At 40.9% G+C, this 17,106-nt stretch overlaps 2 protein-coding genes across 3 annotated transcripts in view; both read left to right on the top strand.

Moving 5' to 3' along the window:
• TRAK1 (trafficking kinesin protein 1) overlaps positions 1 to 17,106 on the top strand; it is a 495,341-nt gene that overhangs the window by 14,695 nt on the left and 463,540 nt on the right. The gene's annotated exons all lie outside the window — the stretch shown is intronic.
• On the top strand, positions 1,846 to 8,605 carry LOC148114236 (uncharacterized). Its single transcript, XM_087892506.1, has one exon. It carries the CDS (start codon positions 5,040 to 5,042, stop codon positions 6,249 to 6,251), a length of 1,212 nt encoding a protein of 403 aa, XP_087748632.1. The 5' UTR covers positions 1,846 to 5,039; the 3' UTR covers positions 6,252 to 8,605.

Below are 17,106 nucleotides of genomic sequence, written 5' to 3'. Positions count from 1 at the left end.
GCTTGGACTGTTCTTGCAATTGCCTCTCTTCACTCTCTTTAATCTCCAAAACTGTGGATGTACGTGGAGATGGTGTTCTTTCCTTAAGAATAGTAGTGTAAAAGTGTTGTGCCTTCTCCACGGTATTCAACCGATATCCTTCTCCCTTATATCTAAAAATTATCCCAGCAGGTGCGTCCCACCGGAAGGGTATCTGTAAATTTCTCAGTTCCTTAACAAGAAAACCAAATTCTTTTCTGGCTTTCAGCATTTTAGGAGGTAATTCTTTAAAGATTTCAAGTCGTGAACCCCCCACTTGTACAGAAGTATGAAAAGATTTTTGCAGGATATCATTTCTAATTCCTCTATCTGTAAAGTATATGACCACATCTCTAGGCAGTTGTCTTTGTCTGGCCACCCAAGAGTTCACTCTATAGCTTTTATCTATTTTGTGAAATACCACATCAGGATTAACTTGTAAAATCTTGGCCAAGGCTTCAGAACAAACTTGTCTCAAATCCTGTCTCTCCCCCTCTCGAATTCCCCGAAGCCGTATGGCGAATTCCATCGCCCGGAATTGTATCATAACAATCTCATCTTCAATTCTCTGCATTTTATTGTCAACTTCATCAATTTTATAATCATTGTCTTTCATCTTGACATTAACTTCTGATTTAAATTCTTCAACTTTAAAATCAACTTTCCCAATAAATTCTGCCAGGCCAGACGCCACTTCTGATATTTTTTTGGTCACCTTATTTTGATTCTGTTTCACCATATCTTTAACTTCATTAATTTCCTGCATAAATTCCTGATGTGATTTTTGAAGTTTATCATCTATCTCCTGTTGACATTTTAAAAATTTATCATCCAGAGTTTTAGAAATAAATTGTTTTAAATCTCCCACATCAAATTCTTTTTTCTGGGTCTGTAACTGCTGTGCAGAGGGAAGCTGAGTTTCTTGTTTATGTGTGGGGGATCCCCCCCCTGCTGCCTTCCCTTCCTGCTCTTCCTAATTATTTTAATTTTTAATAATTGTTGTGTCTTGTGTTTTTAAATTGGCTGTACACCGTCCTGAGTCCTTCGGGAGAAGGGCGGTATAGAAATAAAATTATTATTATTATTATTATTATTATTATTATTATTATTATTATTATTATTTATTGGTTAATCTTTAGTGAGATTCACAGCCTTTGAGGCTGGTTAATAGCTCAGCAGCTCGAGTCCTAACCAAGGACCTAGGAACTGTTAAGGTATCGTCGGAGGATGTAAGCTATTCCGAGTAAGGTGGTTTTTTGTAGAGTCAAAATGTTTAAGTCCGGCAAATTTAGAATTTCTTATTATTTAATTTCTTATTCTTATTCTTATTATTATTATTATTATTATTATTATTCTGTAGACATTGTCATTTTATAATTTTGCAACCACAATTTTTGCCATTTCTCTAAATCCCATGACCAAAATTTTTTCCTCCATGCTATCATTGTTTCTTTAACTTGTTCCTCTTCCAATTTTACCTCTAATAAATAAACATACAATTTTTTAATTACATAATCATCAGACCCCATTAAAATCTTATCTAAATTAGTCAAGACATTATAAAAACCTTCTTGTTTAGAATCTTCTTCATATCTAGAATATATTTGCAAATAAGAAAACCAATCCATCTTAAAACCTTGTTCTTCCAGTTCTTGCTTCGATTTAAGTTCACCCTTTTCATCCATTAATTCACTATATCTAACAGTTTGTTCTCTTCTAAATATTACTGAATATGAAAATGCTTCAATCGTTGGTACCCAGACTGGAATTTTCAAATAATGTTGTTTTTTAATCTTCTCCCAATTTAGTAACAAAGCCTCACGTATATGGTGTCTTCTAAAATACCCCTGTAATTTTGTTCCCTTATACCATAAAAAAGCATGCCACCCCATCAGCAGATCATGACCTTCTAAATTCAATAATCTAGTATTTCTTAATGTTATCATTCTTTAATCCGCATCATGCTTGTCGCTTGGTAATAAATCTCCCAATTAGGTAGGCCAAAACCCCCTCACTCTAGCATCTTGTAGCAACTTTAATTTTATCCTCGCCTTCTTTCCCTGCCAAATATATTTTAACACAATTTTATTCAATTCTTCAAAAAAGTCTTTCCCCAGTCTAATTGGAATTGTCTGGAACAAATATAAGATTCTAAGCAAAATATTCATCTTAATAGTTGATATCCTTCCAATCAAAGAAAGCTGTAGATTTTCCCATTTCGCCAAGTCTGTCCCTATCTGTTGTTTAAGTTTATTATAATTATTTTCTTTAAGCATGCTACATCTTGATGTCAGATATATCCCCAAATATTTAACTTTATTTGTGATCTGCATTTTTGATATATCCGCCAATTCTTCTTTTCGCTTTACCAACATATTTTTGGTCAAAATCTTCATTTTACCTTTATTGATTTTCAAACCTGCTAGTTTCCCAAACTCTCCAATTTTGTCTATCAATGTAATTATTGATGTTAGTGGTTCTTCAAGGATAAAAACCAGGTCATCAGCAAATGCTTGTAGTTTATATTCTTCTTTTTGAATTTTCATTTCTTTTATACTTTTTTCTTCTCTTATACTTCTATTTAGCACTTCTAAAGTTAATATAAATAACGGGACAGTGGGCAACCTTGTCTAGTACCTTTTTCTATCTCAATAACGTCTGTCAATTCTCCATTTATCATTACTTTTGCTGTTTGTTTATAATATATAGCTTCTATTGCTTGGATGAATTTTCTGCCAAAGCCCATCTGTTCCATTTGAAGCAACATAAAAAGCCAATTTACATTATCAAAAGCTTTCTGTGCATCTAGAAATATCAAAGCCATTTGCTTTTCCAGATGGGCTTCATAGTATTCCAAAGTGTCCAGAATTATTCTCATATTGTCTGTAATTTGTCTTTTTGGCAGAAACCCATTTTGATCTGAGTGTATAAAGTTAAATATCTTTTAAGTCTTTCTGCCAATATTGAAACAAAAATTTTATAATCTGAATTTAGCAGGTCTGTAGTTTTCGATTTGTTGTGGGTCTGTATCCACCTTCAGAATCAATGTAATATATGCCTCAGACCATGACTTGATTATTTCCTTTTTTATCATCACTTCATTCATAACCTCTAGTAATGGGAGACTTAAAGATTCCTGCAAAGTTCTATAATATTCCGCTGGCAAACCATCTGGTCCTGGTGCCTTTCCATTCTTTTGTTTCTTAATTGCTTCAGTTAATTCCATCATCATTATATTTCCCTCTAACATCTCCTCAATATCTTTAGGAATCCTGGGTAGATTTGCATTTTGACGATATAGTATCACATTTTCCTCCTCTATCTTTTCTTTCTCATATAGTTGTCTATAATAATCCTGTATAATTTTTTTCTTCTCTTTGTTTCCAAATTTACTTTGCCCTTGGTCATCGATTAATGTTGACCTTGGAGGGGTGGTGAAGCAAAGGAGGACTGCCTTGCAGGTTGAGGGGAGCCGCATCTCCCCTCCCTGCCTCGGAAAACCCCCTCATCCGAAGACTAGGAGCAGTGGCAGTCAAAATGACTGCCATGAAGCCGAGGAACAGCCAGAACCATAAGTTTGTGCAGGAGTAGAGAAATGCTGAATGGTGTGTCACTGGGTAAGAAAAGATTTACAGCTGAAGTTGGACCCGACAAAAAATTTAAGTAGAATACCTTTTAGAGCAATTTGCTACAGTGGCGTGCAACTATTGTGGGAAAAAAAACATATTAGAAATTTAAAGAAGTAACTTTTAAAAAAATTTAAGTGGGAAATGGAATCCCCAAAATAAAAGGCATGATATTAAGAAGGCATATTAAAATGCTGGAACTATAAATCTACCTTTTCTTCAAATAACAGAGCTATAAAATAAACTAAGCAAGAGAAATAAACTGGGTGTGTCAAAATAAACGTAGAACAGCAGCAGAGTCACAATAAAAGCAGAGAGCAGAGTGAAGTAAAGAGCGCCATCTGCTGATGATAGTAATTTTTTGTGACTCGGGAGCAAATATTGAAATGGGGGTAAATAACTGTTGAATGATGTATATTTATTTCTAAGCACTGGAGACTGGAATAATTAAAAGAAAGAATTGGTGTCTGGATCCCTAAATACCACTGAATATACAAAAATGACTTAAGAAGTGGAGGATCCCTGAAGTAACGAACTGATTTGATTGGACATTGATGAGACATTTAAACTTGATTAGAAGGTCTTGTTTCTGAATGGATGATTGAGGAGACCTAAACGAAATGGAGTTAATAACTCAAGATAACAATTTTGTATACAATTTTATACAACAATCTTGTATACAATTTTCCAGTCTTCTATCTATACGATCCAATATATCCACTGTGTCTTTGTGCAGTTCTAGGATAAGGTCCTTAATGTCTATTAAGGTCCTTAATGTCTATTGACTTCCGGTGGCTCGAAGACGGTCTCCATTGACCGCCAGCCACCCAATCTGTTAAAACCGCCCTGACAGCACTAAACTGCTGTCCGGCGGTTTGAAAAAACTCTCCTTCGGGCAAAGAAGGAGAGGAGAGTCGGAGGGGGTGGGTAGAACTCCCCGAAAGTCCCTGGATTAATCCCAGGGACTCGGAGGGTGAGAGCTCCCCAGTTCAGCCCTCCCATCGCTCCGGATCGGTGGTGTCTCTGCTAGCCAGAGCCAGACGTCGCGTCAAATTCTGCCGGCAATCAGCGAGTTTCAATTATTACTAAAGAGGCAGACAGAACGGAAGCAAGAGTGCAAGCATTTTAAAAGAAACAGAGCTTAACTCCGTGTATACATTGTTGCAAACGGAACTTTCTTGAGCTGGAGGCTGGAGAGGAAGGCTTTGTTATGGGCGGAATGGAAAGTTAAAGGGAAATTGCTTGTTAAGAGTCTTCCGCTTGAAGAGAAAATTGCTGGGGACTGAGAAAAGACTGGAGAGAGGATTGACTATTTTGAAAAACTTTGAAATAAATATTGCAAGACTGTTTACAAGACCTTGTGGCTGTAAAAGGAATAACTCATTTTAAAATAAAATGGCTGCTAAACAGTTAAAGCCACCAACTTCTAAAGGGGGAGGAGGTTCCCCTGTAGTGACTCAAAAGCAACAACTTCCGGCTGATACACAATCACGAGACCTTAAAGAATTTATAATGGGTACCCTGAACAATCAGGCAGAAATGATGAAAGAATTCTCGGAGGAGTTAAAGAAAATTAAAGATGTGGTGGAGGAAAAACATGATGCAATAAGAGATGACATTGTTTTTGCAGTTTCAGGATTGGCTAATCATATGTTAAAGATTGAGGAGAGAGTACGGGAAGTTGATGAAGCTAATCTGGAGCTAGCAACTAAATTAGGAGAGGTTATGATAAAAACAGAGAAAGTGGATGATGAAATGGGTATGCTACAATATAGATCAATGGAATTTGCCCTGAGACTGAGAGGCTTGAAAGAAAAGAGTGGCAAAAATTTAAAGGACATTTGTTCCAATGCTTTAGCAGAGATGATTTCAGAAAGGCCAGAAGATGTGGCAATTCAAACTGACAAAATCTATAGGGTTAATTCTTGGCTGGCAAAACAAAGGCAGCTGCCAAGAGACGTGGTGATTTATTTTACAACAAGGAGAATTAGAAATGATATCCTGCAAGCTTCTTACAAAAATAAGATTCAAGTGGATGGACAGGAGCTGGTGGTTTTGAAGGAGCTTCCTCCTAAAATGTTAAGAGACAGAAAGCAGTTTGGTTTTTTGGTGAATGAATTAAGAAACCAGCAGGTGCAGTACAGATGGGATGTCCCGTTTGGGATAATAGTGACATATGCTGGGCAAAGACATCGCTTAAACACAGTTGGAAAGACAAAAGACTTTTATGCCAATGTCTTAAAGGCTGGACGGCCACCCTCACCAGGGGGTGGTAGAAAGCAATTGGAAATGATAAAACAAGAGAAAGATGGAGGGCAAGTACAAACCTATGCTCAAGCTTTAGCAGGAGGATCTAACTTGGAAGAAGATTTATTGTTGAGTGGGGGTCCACCACCAACCCTTGAGCCACTAAAGAAGATAGAGATGCCAAGAGAACAACGACTGACAAGAGCCACTTACAAACAGCAATTGACACAACAGCCTCAAGATTTAACCCAAGAAGTCAAAAAAACACAAGCAGTGGGAGGAGCTAGGCCGAAGACCAAAATGGCGGAGGAGGTTCAGCTGATGCTCTCAAAGCTTGGAGGGCCTAGAGATGGCAAATAAATTTTTATCCTGGAATGTCAATGGTTTAAATTCTCCACAAAAAAGAAAGAAAATATTTCACTATTTGAAGCAATTTCAGAATGATGTTATTTGTTTGCAAGAAACGCATATTAAATCTTCAGATCAAAAGTACTTGATAAATTCGAAATTAGGTACACATTTTGTGGCATCAGCACCAGAGAAGAAAAATGGCCTAGTTATATATGTTAAAAGAGGCCTATCGGCCAATTTAATTGAGGCTGATGCTCAAGGTAGATATATTGCAATTGAATTAACAACACAGAATGGGAAGTTGCTTGTAATTGGAATATATGCACCTAACCAACAGCAAGATAATTTTTTTAAATTTTTACGTACTAAAATACTACAATGGGATTACAGATCTTTACTTTTAATGGGTGATTGGAATGGGGTAATAAATACCCAGGAAGATAAAAAAAGTTTATCCAAGATATCTATGCGTGCTAAGTTGCCTAAATCTTTTTTTGATATTTTGGAGGATATGGAGCTGAGAGACATTTGGTGAGAAAGGAACGTATTGGAAAGTGATTTTACTTTTTTTTCAGATAGACATCAATCCTTTTCTAGGATTGACTTTATATTAACCACAAATGATCTTTTTTCTAGGGTGAAGAAGACGAAGATATGTCCAAGAACGTTAACTGATTATAGCCCGGTTTGGGTGGAATTAGAACAGAAAGAGGGGAAAGGAGGTCTTGGAGGCTAAATGAAAATTTATTTAGATATGAAGATAATTTGAATGAACTTAAAAAACAAATGAAAGAATTTTTTGTTAACAATATGAATAAAGGTACCTCTATGGAAATGGTATGGGATGCAAGTAAGGCATATATCAGGGGAACATTAATTTTTCTGAACAATAAATATAGATTAAAACAACAAAGTAGACGGAAAGAGATAGAGGAGGAAATAAAAAAGAAAGAACAATTGCTTATAACTAATCCAGGAGATAAAAAGGCAAAAGATATGATAAACATTTTAAGAGAGCAATTTAATATGTTAATGGCTGGGCAAGTAGCAACCAGCATACAATATGCTAGTCATAATACATTCTGTAATGCCAATAAACCTGGGAGATGGCTGGCTTACACGATGAGGAAAAAGCAAAAATCACGTACTATAGATAAGATAAGGAGATTCACCAACAGAGTTTAATTAAAAAGGCTTTTTTGGATTTCTATACAAAGTTATATGCTAAAGACTCAATTCAAGATGTTGATATTGATAGATATTTAAAGATAGATATTCTTGAACTAACGCTGGAACAGAGAGAAAGATTGAACCAGCCAATAACTTCTGAGGAAATTGCTGGGGTAATTAAACAATTAAAAATAGGTAAGGCTCCGGGAACAGACGGACTAACAGCTGTTTATTACAAACATTTACAATCTGAAATGTTAGAACCACTTAAAATCCTATTTAATAAAATACAGGTAGGGAGAGGAGTACCACCTTCTTGGAAAACAGCTTTTGTTTCACTAATTCCAAAGGAGGATCAAAACTGTATCTAACCTGAGAATTTTAGGCCAATTTCACTTTTGAATACCGACTATAAGATTTTTGCTAAGATATTAGCTAATAGATTAATGCCAGTTATGCAACAAATAATTCATAATGACCAATCAGGGTTCATAAAAGGGAGACAAATGAAATATAATGTTAGACAAATTGTAAACCTACTGGAATATTTGGAAAAAAATAACCAAGTCCCGGCAGCATTTATATTTTTGGATGCAGAGAAGGCATTTGATCGTTTGAACTGGCAATTTTTGTTCAAAATAATAGAGAAAATGCATTTTGGGGAGTATTTTACACAATCAATTAGAGCGATATACCAGCAGCAAACAGCACAAATAATAGTTAATGGAGGTTTAACAGAAGTTTTTAGAATTGAGAAAGGAACAAGGCAGGGGTGTCCTCTGTCCCCACTGTTGTTTATTTTGACTTTGGAAGTGCTACTGAATAAGATACGTGACTCAGAAAAATTGAAGGGTATTGTAATCAGACATCAAGATTATAGATTAAGAGCATTTGCAGATGATTTGGTTGTTACCTTATCTCAACCCATAGAGTCGACTCCATATCTATTGGATTTAATTGATCAATATGGGAAAGTATCAGGATTTAAAGTCAATTCATATAAGACAAAGATGATAACCAAAAACATGTCTGTACTTGAAAGAGACGAACTAGGAAGAATAACGGGGTTTGAAATAGTTAAAAAGGTTAAATATTTAGGAGTGTATATTGCAGCTTCAAATACAAAATTGTACAAAAATAACTATGAAGATCTCTGGCACAAGCTACAGAAGGATATGGAGAATTGGAGAAAATTACAGCTGTCCTTATTGGGAAGAATTGCAGCAATTAAAATGAATGTGTTACCCAGATTTTTATTCTTGTTCCAAATGATACCAGTGCTTAAGAAAGATGAAAATTTGAGAGAATGGCAGAAAGGTGTTAATACTTTTATATGGGCTGGGAAAAAACCCAGAATAAAGATGAAAATTATACAAGATACACGTGAAAGGGGGGGTTTTAAAATGCCTAATTTAAGATTATATTATGAAGCAGCAGTCTTATCACAAATTAGTGATTGGTTTAACTTAACTGAGGGGAGAATGTTGAATCTGGAAGGTTATGATTTACTATATGGATGGCATGCCTATTTGTTATATGACAAAAATGTGGATAAAGTATTTAAGGCTCATATACTTAGAAATGCTTTGTTGAGGGTTTGGAAAAAATATCAATACAAGTTAAATTATAAGATACCTGTATGGGCAAATCCTAGACATGCAATAGAAAATATAAGTATAGAACAAAAACAGGAGGTGATTACTTATAAAGAGCTTCTTGTTATGGAAAGGGGGGTATTATATTTGAAATCTTTAGATACATTGAGAGAAGAAGGTATAATTTACACATGGTTTCAGTATGGTCAGCTTCAAGCTAGATGGAAGGAAGATAAAAAAACTGGCTTTTTGCAAAATGAGGAAAATTTGGTAAAACAAATTAGAGATCAAAAACAAATGCATATCAAAAGGTTGTAAAATGCTTTATTGGAAATAGACTCTGAGACGGAACTGGTTAAAGATTGCATGATTAAATGGGCACAAAATTTTCAAGAGCCAGTGATGATGGAGACTTGAGAAAAGATTTGGATTAGAAATGTGAAATTTACACAAGCACAAAATTTAAGAGAAAACTTTTATAAAATGTTTTATAGATGGCACTTAGATCCTAAAAAACTATCATGTATGTATCCTAATGTGCAAGCTAAATGTTGGAGATGTGACTGTGATGGAGATGATAAAACTACATGATAGTTTTATTATCATATATGGTGGACTTGTAAAAAAATCAAAGCATTTTGGATAAAGATTTGGTGGGTGATGCAGAATATTTTTTTAAAAAGATTGAAATTTACTCCGCACTTGTTTCTACTGGGTATAACTACGGACTGTACAGTTGTAGAGGCTAAACTGATCCTGAACTTAATAACAGCAGCAAGATTGTTGATAGCACAACATTGGAAGATGTTGCCTACTATTTTTTTGCCTACTATTTTTGCCTACTATTGATGCTTGGATATTGAAAGTAACTAACTTAGCTGAAATGGCTAAAATTTCAGCATATTTGAAGGATCATACACAAGAAAGATATATACAGGATTGGAGAAGATGGATTGATTATATTCAAAATAAGTATCAGACTAAAAAATATCAAATAGCTTATGAATGAATCTTTAATTGTATAAGCGCTACATGAGTGACATTAGAAGTATTATATCCAAGAAGCAGGATTTTATCTATGGGGGGTTAAGAATTATTTTTTAGAGGGTGTTAGTTTAATGGATAGTTAGGCAATTTAGTTTATTCTTAAAAGTTAATAGAAATACCTAATGTTCTGCTCTGGGAAGTCGGGGAGGGGGAGGGGGGGTTGGGTGGGAGGGTTGTGGGAAAATTGTATTTTTTCTCTAATAAAACTTTTTCAATTAAAAAAAAAAAAGGTCCTTAATGTCTATTAAGACATTATAGACATTAAGGACCTTATCCTAGAACTGCACAAAGACACAGTGAATATATTGGATCGTATAGATCAGTGGTTCTCAACCTTCCTAATGCCACGACCCTTTAATACAGTTCCTCATGTTGTGGTGACCCCCAACCAGGGGTGGGTTCTAATTTTTTTTACTACCGGTTCTGTGGGCGTGGATTATTTTGTGGGCGTGGCTTATTTATTTATTTATTTATTTATTAAATTTATATACCGCCCTATTCCTAAGGGACTCAGGGCGGTGAACAGCGAACGATAAAAATACATGTAATACAAACGTTAATAATAAAAAACCAATTAAAATATACTAAACATTCTGGTCCTAGATAATTCAAGACATCCCAGTTTAAAATAAAATCAAAAAGCAATATAAAGGGAAAGTTAGCCCAGGCCGGCCTGCTGAAACAGGAATGTTTTGAGGGCACGGCGGAAAGTGCGCAGATCCGGAATCTTCTGTATCTCTGGGGGGAGTTCGTTCCAGATGGTGGGTGCCCCCACAGAAAAGGCTCTCCCCCTGGGGGCCGCCAGTCGACATTGTTTGGCTGACGGCACCCTGAGAAACCCCTCTCTATGGGAGCGTACTGGGCGGTGAGAGGCTATTGGTGGCAGAAGGCGGTCTCGTAAGTACCCCGGTCCTAAGCCATGGAGCGCTCTAAAGGTGGTAACTAAGACCTTGAAGCGCACCCGGAAGACCACAGGGAGCCAGTGCAGCTCGCGCAGGAGGGGAGCCACATGGGAGCGCCATGCTGCTCCCATAACTACCCACGCGGCCGCATTCTGGACCAGCTGGAGCCTCCGGGTGCTCTTCAAGGGGAGCCCCATGTAGAGAGCATTACAGTAGTCCAGGCGTGAAGTGACGAGGGCATGAGTGACCGTTTTTAACGAGTCCCGATCCAGAAAGGGACGCAACTGGCGAATCAACTGGCTTGGAGGTCATGTGACCGGGTGGGCATGGCTAGCTGGTCATGTGACCGGGTGGCCATGGCTATGTGTATAGGGACTACTTAGAGGACTGAAAAAAGTCATTTCTGATAGTTCCTCGCACTTTTGACTGGTCCTCACACTTATGACCATCCTCACATTTATGCCCGTGCAGCATTCTTAACAACCATGTCACTCATTTCACAACTGCTTCTTTTCACCATGGTGATAAGATAGGGCAAAAAACGTAAAATGTGAGGATAGTCGTAAATTCGAGATCTGATCAAAACTGCGAGGACCAGTCAAAAATAACTTTTTCAGCCCTCTGAGTAGTCCATGTGCACAAAAGGACCACCCAGAGGGCTGAAAAAAGTGATTTCTGACAGGTCCATGCACTTTTGATCGGTCTTCGCACTTATGACTGGTCATCATTTATGCCCATTGTAGCATTCTTAACAACCGTGTCACTCATTTCACAACTGCTTCTATTCACCATGGTGACAAGATAGGGCAAAAACGTAAAATGTGAGGACAGTCGTAAGTTCAAGGACTGGTCAAAAGTGCGAGGACCAGTCAGAAATAACTTTTTCAGTCCTCTGAGTAGTCCATATGCATAAAAGGATACAGCAATAGAGAGGGATGAAGGAAGGGAAGGGAAATTAGAGTAGGAGTGAGGGTAAGAGAGGGAGGAAGAGAGGAGGAGAAGGAGAAAGGAAGAGGAAGTAGGGAGGAGAAGAAGAGGGGGAGGAAGAGAAAGTAAGAAGGAAAGAAAAGAGGGAGGTGGTAGGTTTGAGGAGAAAGATTGCTGTACAATAAAAAAGATGAAAGGGAAGAAAGCCAACCCCAAACAAATATAAAGATATTAAGATAAAGAATGAATTGTTAAACTTTAAAGAAAAAAGAGAATAAATATGAATAAATAACAATAATTAGAAACACACATACAAACATACAATGTATTTTCTTTGAACAGAGTATTTGGCCGGTTCACAAATTTAAACAGTGTTTAATCATTTCAATTAAATTTACAATTTCTATATTTCCTTTTTGCCATATTTATTCCTCATCTATTTTTGTAAAAAATCAATATTACCCTTCATCCTCATCTCTAATCTTAATCAAATTCAATTTTTCCCTTCTATTCTATACCCCTTCCCATTGTCATCTATTTTTATATCCATCCTCACATTGGTTAATTATGTAATATTACAGTTGTTTAATATAAATTCAACATTTTGATATAAATCAATTAGTTATATAACAACCTTTTTTGTATATTAATCAATATGAACATGAATATTCCAATTATTTCCATGCAATCCAATTTCTTACAAATCAATTAATTATATTTACCAATAATAATAAACCAAATATTCTCCATTGAGAGTGGAGACAGCAGCCAGTGTGGGTACTACTCATCCAATCAGATTGAAGGACTGAGTCAGCCAATAACTTTAAAAGCCCAGCTTTTGGCTCAGTCCTTCAGTTGGACTGGCGTGTGGGTCTCTAGCTCTGACTGCTTTCTTCAAACTATCTGTCTTTTTTGGAAATATTGGTGTTTTTTTGGATCTGGACTGTTTCTGACGTTTCTTCTGCTTCTCCCTATGGACTTGGTTGCCTTTGGACTTTGTGAGTTTTTTCCCTTTGGTTTCCTTTAAGGGCTGTTAACCCTCTGGTGTGAGGGCGTTTTCGATTTGTCCCTTTGGGGACCCCTGGGGGGCTTCCTGGGAGTCCCTGTCAGGCTTGGCAGCCCCTTCTTTTCAGGATCTGGCCTTTCCTTGCTAAACGCTTCCCCGGGGACTCGTATTTTTCTTCCCGGCCGTTTTTTCGTGCCGTTTCTGTGGCGGCGGTCATTTTGTCGCCCTCCGCTCCGATACACAGCCTCCAAATTTTAAATCAATTTTTTGTCTGCTATTTGGGACTTTGGACTGCTGGGCTTCTCACCTTATCCACCTGGGAGCTGAATTTGCTGCCTTCGTTGTTCCTGGTTGCTTCTCTCCTATTTAAGCCCGACGTTGCTGCAAGCGCTATTTCGCCGCTCCGACTAACAGCTGAGCCTATTAGTGGAGTTTTTTTCGCTCCCGCTTTTCTTAGGCAGCGCTGACAGCCGACGAGCAGCTGAGCCGAGGCTGAAGGCTTCCTTTGTTTGCACGCTTCCCTACTGCAGCGCCTGGGCGGCTTCCTGAGTGTTTGGCCATTGAGGTCTTTGAGTGTGGAGCTTCGCACCCCCCCCATCTCAGCGACAGTGACTGAGCTGCTGGTCTTTCCTGGAAGCTGTTGGCAACTTTAAGGGGCAACTATCTGGAGTGTGCTTGACTGGGCTGGCTGTGCGGGTGTTCGTGGAGCTTTGCGCCCCCTTCCTTTGGCTGTTGGACCTGTTGTATTCCCGCTGACCTTGCCAGCCTCCATTTGCTGCCTTCCTGATTGCAGCGGCCATTTTGTGGAGTGTCTGTGCTCCCCTGCCTTTCGCCCATTGGATCATGTGCACAGGGCTTGAAATTAGTGGAGTTGCCGCGCTCCCCACCTGGTCCTCATCTTGTGATTGCTGCTTCTGTCTTGGGATCTGCCATTATGCCGAAGTCATTGACCAAATCCAAACATGGTCGTAAGAACAGCTCTGCTACTCAGAGGCATTCGGAGGATGGATCTGCCTCGTTTCAAGATCCTGCACAGTCACATGTTGCCCCATCTTCTCACGCCCATCACAAGAGCAGGAAGCATAGCAGCGCGCTGGACAAAGTAAAAAAACACAGGGACAGAGTCCTCACTCAACTTTGTGCTAAAGCGAACTCTGACCTTCAGGCATCAACGGCTTCTGCTCCGCTGCAGGGTTCTCGACTGGCGACTCCTGACCAGTTGTCTCTCAGGGACTGCCCTGTCACTATCTCCACTTCAAATTTGTGGGGTCCTGCTCCTGCGGACCTTGTCACTGCTCCGCTCCCGGACGAGGATGTTCCTGATATTCTACCTCCTCTAGACTCCTCTGCGGTTCCCTTGGTTCCGGTCCTGCCTCAGGAGGCAGTGAGTTGTCCTCTTCCTTCCGATCAACTGCAAAAGATGATTGAAGCTGCGGTGCAAAAGACTTTGGCAGCGGGCCTTTGTCCCTCCAGTGTTGCTGGCTCTGTTCGATCTGCCTTGCCGGATCAGCCTCGTTCTTCTGGTCATGCATCCTCGAGAGCGCTTCACTCTCCTTGTTTCCAAGTTAGTCAACTCTCCTCCCTGTCGGATGCGGACGATAGTGACTCTGGGTTGTCAGACGACGAGAATCTTCCGCCTGATCAGCCGGCGACTACTGCCCTTTTTCCGCAGGCCTTGTTTAGGTCTCTTCTGTTTAAAGCCGTCAATACGGCCCAACTTTCCTCCCCTGCTTCCCAACCTTCTATTTCTGTGCTGCCCGGGACTTTGGACCCGATGTTCGCTGAGCCAGCCAAACCGATTACAACCATTCCCACGCCTCCGCTTTTCCTGGATGTCGTGAAACGGCAGTGGGCTTCGCCGGGGTCAGCCCCTATCCCGTCTTCGTCTGACCGTATGAATTTCCACGTCGCATCTGAACTGGACACTCTTCTGCAGCTTCCATCAATAGATGCTCCCGTCGCCGCTCTCCTGTCTTCTGCCACTGTTCCGGGCGATCCTGCTGAGAGCTTACGACCTGATGAACGCCGTGCTGATATGGTCCTCCAAAGGACTCATCTGGGGGCGGCCTGGGCCATTAAGGCGGCCTCAACAGCGTCTTTCTTTAACCGCACACATTGTTGTGGCTCCGCCAGTTACAAGAGAAGTTGTCACCGGAGGATGCTCGTATTAAGCATGACCTCAATAAGATAGTAGCTGCGGTTCAGTTTTCAGCGGACTCGACACTCGGCGCTGCTCGTTTTGCTGCCAAATCGTTAGCCTCTGCTGTGACGGCTCGCCGTTTGACCTGGCTCCAACATTGGCAGGCGGACGCCAGGCATGTGGAAGCTCGCCTGAGTCCCATTTGGGGGGTCCCGTTTATTTGGGGAGGCTTTAGATCCCTTTTTGACCGAGACCAGGGACAAATGGAAGGTTTTGGTGGCGGCTTTCCGCAGGGGGGATTCCCGCTTCTCTCCATATCCCCCTCGACCCCACTTTAGAGGTAATGATGTTGGAGGGCCCTCTTCCTCCTCTTTTCTCAAACCCTGGCCGTACACAAACTTTGGCAGGCATCGGGGCTCGCAAGATAGGGTATTTCGGGGCAGATCGTTCGGGTCTAAACGGCCCTTTCGAGGGGGAGGAGGTTGTTCCATCCGTCGCCGGCGCTAATTGTATTGCTGATCCTCCCATTGGCGGCAGATTGGCCATCTTCATGGCCGCCTGGGAACGGTCCACCTCTGATCAGTGGGTCCTAGCCACTCTTCGTTCTGGTCTCGCTATCGAATTTGTCTCCACCCCTCCTGACACCTTTGTCTGCTGTCCGATTTCTTGTAATTCTCAGAGAAGGTCCCTTATGGACTCGGTGGTTCAGCACCTCCTGACCATTAGGGCTATTCAGCCCGTCCCTTCAGGAGCGTAAGGGTTTCTATTCCTGGGTTTTCCTGGTTCCCAAATCTTCGGGGTGGTGGTGCCCTATTTTGGACCTGAAACGTTTGAATAGGTACATGGTGCACCGTAAATTTAAAATGCAATCATTGCAAACTATTCTAGCCGGTGTTCGGAGGGGCGATCTCCTCTCTTCCATAGACCTTACGGAGGCTTATTTGCACATCCCTATCCTTCCTTCCCATAGGCGTTTTTTGAGGTTTTGTTACGGGGGGGTCCATTATCAGTATAGGGTGTTACCCTTTGGTCTCTCCTCTGCTCCCCGTACCTTTACGAAGGTGCTGGCCGCCTTAGCGGCCTCTCTTCGTATTCGTTCTGTTAGACTTTTATGCTACCTTGATGATATTCTCCTGTTGTCCCCTTCTGTGTCTCAGGCTGTTTCGGATGTTCGCCTCACGGTAGAGACTTTGGCGGCCCATGGTTTCTTGGCTAATTTAGATAAAAGTCACCTCTCCCCTTCCACCAGTTTGGTCCATTTCGGGGCCCTTATCGACTCTGTTCAGGGTAAGGTGTTCCTGTCCCCCGATAGACAGGAGGGTATTCGTCAGTTAATCTCCAAGGTGGAAGCTTGTAGGGCTGTTTCCCCGCTTGTCCTCTCCCAGCTGTTAGGGAAGATGATCTCTGCCATTTCCATAGTTCCCTGGGCACAATTGCACGCACGGGAACTTCAATGGTTTCTCTTGCCGTTGCAGAAGGCGGGCAGAGGCACTTCATCCAGGCCGGTTCCAGTCCCTCCTGCCGGTCCCTCCTGTTTGCCGGTCCCTGCGGTGGTGGCGTTCCCCGGCCCTAGCTGCGGGGTCATTCTTCCTGGAGCCTCAGAGGGTGGTAGTAACTACAGATGCCAGTCTCCACGGCTGGGGGGCCCGTTGCCAAGGTCAGTTGGCTCAGGGCACTTGGAGCCCGGCAAAGTCCCGTCGCCCGATCAACTGGCTAGAACTACAGGCGATCTTCCTGGCTCTCAGGGCCTTCTGAAACCTGATCTCCAATTCCCACGTCCTCGTTCTGACGGACAATGTTGCAGCAAAAGCGCACCTGAACAAGCTGGGAGGTACCAGGTTGAGGTCACTTCTTCTGTTGGCTCTGCGACTGGGATTCTGGGCGGAGTGGCACCTTTGCTCTCTCCGGGCAGAGCATATTTCCGGAGTGGACAACTCCCAAGCGGACTGGCTGAGTCGTCGTCGAGTGGACAACGCGGAGTGGCGCCTCCATCCCCGGATTTTCCAGGAGCTGTCTCGTCGGTTGGGCATGCCGATCATCGACCTCTTCGCAACGCACACGAATGCTCAGCTGCCAC

This window comes from Pantherophis guttatus, chromosome 4 (assembly GCF_059756535.1).
Source record: "Pantherophis guttatus breed Tessera chromosome 4, ASM5975653v1, whole genome shotgun sequence".
Lineage (NCBI taxonomy): Eukaryota > Metazoa > Chordata > Lepidosauria > Squamata > Colubridae > Pantherophis > Pantherophis guttatus.
Note: the sequence above shows the minus strand (reverse complement) of the source record. Positions and strands in the feature narration are given on the sequence as shown.